This window comes from Micropterus salmoides, unplaced genomic scaffold, assembly GCF_014851395.1.
Source record: "Micropterus salmoides isolate LMB-PRFRI ecotype aquatic unplaced genomic scaffold, ASM1485139v1 Ms_hic_scaffold_22, whole genome shotgun sequence".
NCBI classification, from domain to species: Eukaryota; Metazoa; Chordata; class Actinopteri; order Centrarchiformes; family Centrarchidae; genus Micropterus; species Micropterus salmoides.
Genome location: NW_024041373.1, coordinates 9,175,705 through 9,184,938, shown reverse-complemented (window position 1 = coordinate 9,184,938; position 9,234 = coordinate 9,175,705). Strand labels below are relative to the sequence as shown.

At 43.1% G+C, this 9,234-nt stretch overlaps 1 protein-coding gene across 1 annotated transcript; it reads right to left on the bottom strand.

Annotated features, from left to right (window-relative positions):
• Positions 1 to 347: 347 nt before the first annotated feature.
• On the bottom strand, positions 348 to 3,937 carry LOC119917742 (transmembrane protein 121). The gene is made up of 2 exons (XM_038738182.1): positions 2,877 to 3,937; positions 348 to 2,577 (listed from the first exon to the last, which is right to left on the bottom strand). The coding sequence occupies exon 2, from the start codon at positions 2,370 to 2,372 to the stop codon at positions 1,422 to 1,424; it is 951 nt and encodes a 316-aa protein (XP_038594110.1). The 5' UTR covers positions 2,373 to 2,577; positions 2,877 to 3,937; the 3' UTR covers positions 348 to 1,421.
• Between the last annotated feature and the right edge of the window lie 5,297 nt (positions 3,938 to 9,234).

Sequence of the window (9,234 nt, the reverse complement as noted above, 5' to 3'; positions counted from 1 at the left end):
ATAAAAGAAAGAACCTATTGTAAAAATTTTGAAGTTTTTTTTTACTGAGGCACCATTGACAGTATTTCAGTATATTATTTGCTTTTTTACATCACCCTACGTCACCCAGTAAAAATCCTCCGTCACGCAAATATATTTCTCAGTGGCTTTCCTTCTGTGAGGTTTTCGTGTGTTTGTTTATTTGTTTTTTTTGGGGGGGGGGGGGGGGGGGGGGGGAAAATACTAAAAAGCCTCTGCTCTCACTCAACTGGTGGTGATGGTGAGAAGAAAGATTGCTCCAGACAGAAAGAGATTTGTCACATTAGAAGACGATGTTTTCTTGGCTGTTGTTTGGATTCCCATCACTGGACCAAAGTATCCATTTTGTCCTTTCATGTGAAGAAAAAAATGACAGTGCTTACATAGATCTGCCACTAAGCACAAACACAGACAGTCAGTGCCTGAGGAGGATATTAAAACAGGTTTCCTTATTTGGGAATCATTTATCCATCTGCAGTGTTGCCTCATGGCTGTGTGTTCTGTCCTATGACTACAGCACCATAGTCATCCTTTGCAGTGATCGAACTGTTCATAACTGCACAGAGAATTTATTTCAAATGCTCCCCTCCTCACTCAAAATAAGCAGCCTGGAATTTAACAATCACACTCAAGATGAGTGACATTGCAAAGGCACCAACTTCAGCAATTAAGTAGTCTCTAATTGTAGATAGAACCAGCGCGAAAGAAAATCATTGTCTATTTTCTTTTGTAACCCAGGTTAATTAAAGGACATTTGTTGAATTTTAATTAAGAAGTGAAATATACTGAATTGACCTGATAACTTTAAATTATTTCATGAAAAACCCCTTGACATCCAGTGAAAGAGAAAGCCTTTATCTTGTACACAATACTTTATCAAAGAATCACATATAAAAACACACTTCTCTGAAGAGAAAGCTTTAACTGTTATTTTCATTCTCATTACTTTGCTCCCACTGACTTTGTGTTAAAGCCCTCGACTACTAAAAACATTCGAGCAACAGAAATACACACAAACAGCACACAGACCCTTAAGTTTAAGATTAGAATGCAACACACACAATTCAAAAATATATCCTCTAATCTTGCAGTAGTTGCATTTTTTTCTTTTGTACGATTAGAAAAAATACACAGTTAACTGAATTCATTGGGGGAAATGCTTTAACAAAGTTACAAGTTATACTGTATTTTGCACCATGGCAGCTTTGGATACAGCACTGCTCTATCCTTGCTAAGTGTCTGCAGTGTCTCGTGTGCCATTAAGCATCGGTGGAAATCATGATCTCCCGTGTGTTCATGTGAGTGTTCACTGCCGTAAAAGGTGTGGAACATTGTGCCCTGCCAGCGTCCTGAGGGTCATGTATATTCATATTGACATTTCCAGGATTCACCTCACCATTCTGTCATGTGTGTTCGCACGTTGTCACTTCAGGGAGGGGCGTCTGGTCCTGCATGACCACTTGAGGGGGAGTGGGGGCAGGGCGAGCGTGGGCCACCGAGTTTTTCTGCATCTCCACCCCAAAGGCAGGAGAAGCGTTCTGCAACTGTCTCCGGTACTGCACAAAGCTGCAGGTCTTTAGGATGATGGCCAGCACGTTCTTTCCTATTAGGATCCCGGATACCCTGGCGTCCCTGTACAGAATCATGTTCCCCCCGCGGATGAAGAGGGTGATGATGTTGATGGTGACCAGGCTGAGGATGGGGTACAGGAGCATCTTGTGGGGCACGATGTTGATGCCCTGCATGCTGATCTCACTCAAGGACACGCAGGGCAGCACGAGCAGCAGGATGTAGCAGTAAAAGAACATCAGGCCTTCCGCCCACAAAGGAAGCCCCTTTTTTTGAGGCTCCCACAGGTTGGCTTGAATGTCCAGTATGTCCAGCAAGTCCACCACCACCCAGAAGAGGCGATTACGGATCTCCTCGCGCTTCTTGAAGGCCCGAACATACTCCATATGGTCGATAGCAACTAACACCACAAACAGCACTGGGATGCAAATGGACAGCAGCAACGTCAGCGCTTTCCTTGCGAGAGCGTCCAGGCTCTTTCTGTCTGCCTTGTAGTTTTGATACACAAAGTAGACCTTGATCTCCAGCACAAAGATATAAAGGAACCAGAGGACCATGGCGTAGCCTCGCTTAGCTGTGCGTACCTCAGCACCCACCCACACCGCCACGTAACGCAAGACAATTAGGAAGCAGATGTCTCCCACCATCACCATGATGCAGATGCCAATCTTGCGTGGTCCGTGGTTCTGCTCTACCAGGTAGGCATCAATCAGCGCCATGCTGCTCATGATCAGGATGGTGGAAAGGCACACGTGGGGCTTGTTGGTGGGAGGTGGAGGTACCATCCTTGCCTGGGTGAAAAGAGGAGGAGGAGTGTTGTTGAAGAGAGAGTGCAGAGGGCACTCAGTTTGTCCACTGAGGAGGCAGATCAGATAGTGCTGCTAGACAGCGGTGTTCCCCTCCATTGCTTCTGCCTTGGCCAGAATCCAGGATGCATTAATAGGATTCACACAGATCACTTCAATCAATCTCCACTCGAGCCCAAGCCACCTGCCGGGTAGACAGTACCCCTCATTTAGTAAATTATGTTCATTGGCAAATGGTCTGTAAACATACAGGTTCACTATTGTAAAAAAAAATAATAAATCTCACAAGGTGTGTTTGCCGTTTACACCCTGATAATCATTCATTACACACAACACAGCAGTTTAATCAATCAAGAGTCCCATTTTCTGTTATTAAAAGAGAAAAAAAGCAACAATGTGTTCTCATTACAGATTCACTTCCGACACCCTTGTTTTCATACAAGCTTTATGCCTTCAGAGATAAAAATCCAGCTGAATACTCACTTGTGTCCCTCTTTGTACTTTATCCTAATGACTGGCAGCGAGCGATCATCCATGAGACTGCACTGGAGGATCACAAAGCCCATCTGTAATCCACAGAAGAGAGGAGAAAACGCACGGGATCCTCTCCTTCTCTGACAGACGTAAATCCACCAGTCATGGATATATTTCTCTCTCTCTTTTCAAGCAAAAGAGAAATCCCAAAATATTGCCGTCATAATCCACTTACTGCTCAGACTGAATCAGGATGAGGCATCTTAATGGTCACAAAGACCGCTCTCAATTTCTGCAACTAAGAATAGAGGTTATTTTTGTGTTGTGCTTAGATAGGGGGTTTAAACCTCCAACTCCCCCAAAAAGGAAGTTATTCTTAGTGGGAAAATCTCTGCAGTCCTGCTTAAAAGAGAATTTCCTCTCCAGAAGTTTTCCTCTCCATCATCCACCATCCACGGACAAGAAAACAAAACATTTAGTATCTGTTTTCCTGTGTAAGTTTGTGTGTTTCAGAAGAAGAAGGTTGCAGCTAATCTTTTGAATGCAGCGTATCTGACTCACCTTCCCCACTTAGCTGTGTGTTTGTGTGCATGTGTGTTTTCCCGTATGTTTCTGTGTGCGTGTGTGTGTATGTGCAGGTATCAGCTGTCTCCACGCTTCGTTGTCGCTGTAAACGCTGCCCCCCCGGCGGGGTCCTGGCTGCTGCGCCGCTTTCTGTCTCCTGCTCAAGCAGCTTTTGCCAGGGACACCAGGATCAACAGCGCCAGTGGATTCCCCTGTCTCCACTCAGCATGCTCTGCCAGCACCACCAGCGCTGTGATACTCCAACGCTGCCTGCCTCTTGCCTCTGCCCGACTGTCTCTGTGCCCTTCTCAGCCCTCTCTGCGAAGTCAGAGAGATGCTCCTCTGGTGCATTCAGACACACTCCCGGGATTCTTTTTCTTTCTGTGTGTGTGTGTGTGTGTGTGTCTCTCTCTCTCTCTCTCTCTTTCTCTCTCTCTCTCTCGCTACCACCCTCCTCTTCCTTCTGCCTCTTCTGCTCAAGTAAAGGCACTTGCTGTGTGGAGGTGACGCTCAGCAGACCACAGCTGCAGAGCCAGGCAGAGAGAAAAGAGGTAGAGAGAGAGAGAGAGAGAGAGAGAGAGAGAGAGAGAGGAACAGAACACTTTTCCAGGGGGTGGAGAAAAGCGGGGGTTGGGTAAGTGTGTGTGTGGGGGGGCAGCCTTTTGCAGCTTATCTAAATGCACAACTTCTCTCTCTCACCCGTTTTTTTTTCTCTCTCACATCCCCCTCTTCTTTTCACATTGTGTCTTGTGCTGATATCCTATTTTCTCAGGCTGTTTCGTTGTTGGCTTCGTTGTTGGCTCCCAGAAACAGCCCTGGTTTCCTGGCTTCTTTGAGAAGCCCATTAAGGCACCGTGCATTTTTTTCCTTTCCATGTGGTTCAAGGTGCGGAGATGAAAAGTGATCCAGAGAGGAGAAAAAGGTGGGGGGAGAGGAGATGCTCTCCAGTATGGGATGTAGAAAGCCAGCTTCCCAGCAGGCTGTGTGTCTGCAGTCTGGGGAGACATGGGGGGGGGACCGGGGTGAGGCGTGCAGTGGCTCCTCCTGACAGAAAGCCTTTCTATTGATCTACTGACAAAGCAGTGAATCAGGAGCCTGAGATGGGACCAGAGACCAAAAGAGATGCGGGGCAAGGGGAGGTACAGATGAGGAGAGAGCGAAGAATAAGAAGAAAGGTCGGGCGGGGGGGGCAACAAGATGAGGATGCAGAGTGACATGATGAGAAGAGAAAAAATAAGAGCAGGAGATGTGTAGGGTTGGGACTAAATGTCAAGGGAACATTTATATCCTCTGAGATGTAATAATGCCTGGGGCTGGGAGATAATACTCATGCAAAAATGTATAAAGGTAGGAAAAGGTTGGTGTGTTTGCTCTGCCATGCAGTATGCTAACACCAGCTAGCTCTGTTTATCCAGCTGGGCCAATTAGCGATAATCCTTCCTCAGAGGAACCCAACTGCTTTCATTACTACAGTATGAAGCCATTTACCGCTCACTTCATGAAATGCCGTTACTGAACAGTCAAATGTATTGGTTTTCAATGCAGGGTGGCTGCACTTTTCAACTGTGTAATGACAGCGAAACATAATTTCAATCAATCATGCAGATTTTTGCAGTTGTGAATGGATATGATAACAGATTTACCAGCTGTGGATCAGCTGACAGCGGCCATCATGGCTGTTTATGACTTCTATCATGCCTTTATCATGGAAGCATATGGAAGCTTCATGTCTGAAAAATTATGAAGTCAAGTGAAACAGCCGTTTGGCTTTCAACAAGCTGCTTACTTATTGACTATTTCCTCTGGATTTATCGACCATAATCAAGACATGACCAGCTGGGAGATGAATTATATCCTACTTTGCAAATTGTAAAGTTTGTGTTCCCTAAACAGCGTTTTCATTTTAGCCTTTATAAAACACATGACAAGCTTCAAATGAATACCAACTGGTGCTGAAATGTTACTGCAATGCATTTAACAGATTGTTAGAGATCGTTGCCTCCTGGTTAGAAAAATCATTGTGTAATGAAAGGTCACAGGTCTGATCCCCATGACAAGCAGTGCTGCCATTAACAGCCACGTGTCCTTGAGCCAGACTCTAAACTGCAACCCGCTCACTCGTTTGCTCAAAGTCACTCTGGGTAACAGCATCAGCTAAACGCCTGAATTGTAAATGTAAATGAGTGGATGGCTTGTCTGTTCCACAAGGGAACAGCCCTGTGATCTTAATAGTTTCACTCCCCCTAAAATCAGTATGGGAGATTGATACAGCACCTCTATCATCCACTTTGCTATTCCTCCCACATCTCATCCAGTAATCTATAATTTATACCTTCATTTACATGCCTTTTGTGGTATACAATGGAGTCCGAGACTATGTTAACCTCTCCATTAAAAAGGGAAGTTAACCTGGGCTCGGACTCTGAATCACATCTGCTCGAATATCTTCATTTATACATGCTCAGCATTCCCCCTTTTGTCTTCCTTCACTGTGTGATTATAATTCATGAGCGTAGAGGAAATAACATCACTGTCCCTTAAGGGTATTGTCTCTTTTAGATGAAGCTGATTTATGCACAGGTTTATGTTTTTTTACAGTTAGTTTGTGTCAAAATTCTCAGTCCTGATTAATGTAATTATACTGTTATACCAACACAAGGCTATATTTTTTGATATATGAGATTTTAGCCACCTAAAATACATCCAGGAGTCTTGTCTGTCCTGCTCTCTGGTCCTTTGTCCATCAGGTTCTGCTCAGCCTCGTACAGAGGACTGTCCTTGGCTCCTGGAAAGGGACACTACATCATCACTGTTGAGCTCCAGGCAGGCTAACACACAACAGATAGCAAATGATAAAGAATGCCGCCACATACACTACAACATAAAGCACCTACAGGAAACAATCAGAGGACTCAAAGTAAGGAAGCCATGCAGTGGCTACACTGTGGCTTTCTCATCCTGGCTTTTAGAGTTGTAGTGAAAGTGGTTCTGTTTGGAAAAATAAAACGCTCAATTGGATCTCTTAGCCTTTAAATGTGGTATTTGCCTTTATGCAAATATTTGAGCATGCTTTCTCATAGCACACTCCATTTTCAGAAATGTTCCCTTGACAACCAAGTGCAGCAGCTTGAGAAACATGTTTTCTCATCTTGTCAGAAAAGATATCATGGGAGAAATTCAACACTGCAAGCTGCACCTTGAACTCAGCTTAAATAACGCATAAAATATATTTTCTAAACATTGCTGTTGGAGTGAAAACAAAATTGGGCTTTCAAGTGCAGTTTCTCCTTTTGGCTGATTGCAATTTCTGATTCAATCAGTAGCCTATTCTTCCTTCCCCCCCTTGTGCTTACTGTTTATATCACCTCTCTGACCGTACATTGTTCCTATTTTCTTCTATTTATTCTATACTATTAACAGATTTGACTTTGTATTTTTGCAAGAAATCTATTTAAAAATCTATTGCATATACAGTACTGTATGCACATTTTCTTGTGCAACTTTTAAGCACATCATGCACTTTTCTAACAAAATTACATATTTATTTCATCGTTGTTTCCCCAGAGGAGTTGAGATAGATATTAATGTATACCTAAGTGCCACAGATAGGGGCATAATTACAAGGGTTTGCATCACTGAATGAATTGGCTGATTTGATTTCCTTTGTGTTTAGACTGCAGATGATTTACATATTAGTCAAGAGTGAGGCGTCATTAATGTCACTGTGCTGTGTCACTTGAAATCCAGAAATACCGGCCAATTAGAATTTTCATGAGACATGTCACCATGTTTTGACAAGGAATGCAGGGGAAATGTGTCCGTCTTTGTCTCTGCATTTGTCTTCTTCATACAGATGAGTGTTAAGTAAAGAAACAAGTTTCAGTGCCACGACATTCAGCATGTCATGATTTGCAGCTGTTAGTAGTCGGGGGGGGGGGGGGGGGGGCAATGGACACAAACATGGATTAATTACATGGGTTTGGCAGCCAGGATTCAGTGTCAGCAAGTTGTGAAAAGATTGGGGAATTTACATCACCAAAGACAATTTGTCCATGAAGCATAACAGTGGAAATAGGACACATAAATCACATTAGCTGTAACCCTGAGTCTGCCATCGATTACCTACAGGAAAACAAATGGGGGCGTTAAGGTTTCCTATCCTTAAACATCCCCATCAGGGTTCTAACCACCAAATGGGAAACATGAAGTGGACAGGCTAAGCTTCTCCCCATGGGGCTATTAGATCAGAGATGGGGAGGGGTAGGGAGACTGCCCTCTGCCCCCTAACTATGATATTTAACAGTATTTAACAAGGACTGTAACAAAGTGCGTGCTGGTATCTTTGTCGTATTTGACACGATATCAGGTCAAATGCAAGACATAGGCTCAGTGACAGCTTTTACTTAGGACTGATGACTGCAAAGCAGACCTGCATCTAACAGTGTTTGCATTTGATTGATCTTCTTCAGAGCCCCATGTGGGTGGGCTATGCAACAGAGAGGGATGGAATGATTGCCACATTATTACCACAATCAGTAAATCAACTGAGAGACATTTTAATATACATTTATGCATTCACAAGCCTTATGACTTAACAAACCAGCCCATTTTACCACTCAGAGCAAATACACACAGAGCAAAACAAACACAAGAATTATTTGCAAAAGCATTCAACACATCCCCTTAAAATCATCAAAACTAAAGTTCAAGTGATGTTATATAATATACCGAGGCGGTTCTTATATCTCTCCAAATGCTACCTTGTACAGAAAACAGTGAGTGACAGAGCTTATGATCACTGCTCCCCCAGTGTGAGAACATGTAAATAATATTTCCCACTGCAGCTTGTCCAGCAGAGAGACCCTCAGACAAAGATAACACATTCTTTTGACTTCATTGATGAGTTAGACATTAGAGGAATCATGTCAGGTTCACTGAAATTCTTCTTCTTATTGTTATTATTCTTATATTATTCCCTTCTCAGTTTGTATCAGCAATAAAGGAACTTTTTATTAAAATGGAAAATAATAAATACCTTCCTGGGACTTTTGTTTCATCCATGTAGGAGGTAGTGGGTGCTTTATCTAGGGCAGTACTTAAGTATTAAAAAATTCTGCTGACAGTTGTGACAGTAGCATTAAGTTTTATCCATCCCTATTAATGACAAAGCTTATGGTGGCCTTTAAGTGACACAATAATCAGTCACATCACAGTAACTACAAGCGATCTCATTAGAGATGAGGTCCAACGAAATTGTCAAGTGAAAAGCTCATATGTAACCATTCAAAATGATAGTGTTATAATTATGCTTTGTGATTTCTGTCTTGAGAACAAACTGTTTAGTGCTGCCATTCAATGACTCATATAGCAACACCGTCCACTGCTGAGCTGCTGAAAATGCAAGAAGGCAAGTAGGGGGATGCGAGGGTTCGGAAATCCCGATGGGCAGTGAGATTTGGGTCGAAAACAGACCAGAAAGCAGGTTTCAAAGGCTGGAAATATCTGCACCTGATGAAGTAATTGTTGAGGCATTGGTAGTGAACAACCCTCTGCACTTAGTACATATTTTGGTAAATATACATATTTATTTATTGCATCTTTAGTGTTGATAGAACCTTTGGCAAAGAATTTGTAACATTATGTTGTTGATTCTTCTGTTTAACTGAGGACTTTCACAGAGCTCCCAGTGGCAATTTCCTTTATTTACAGTAAATACTGAGATGATAGTGGCAGTGGAGTTAGTGTCACTCTGGGATGCTGTGTTTTGATGAGCTAATTAAGCAGCACATTCTCCTAAAAGGCT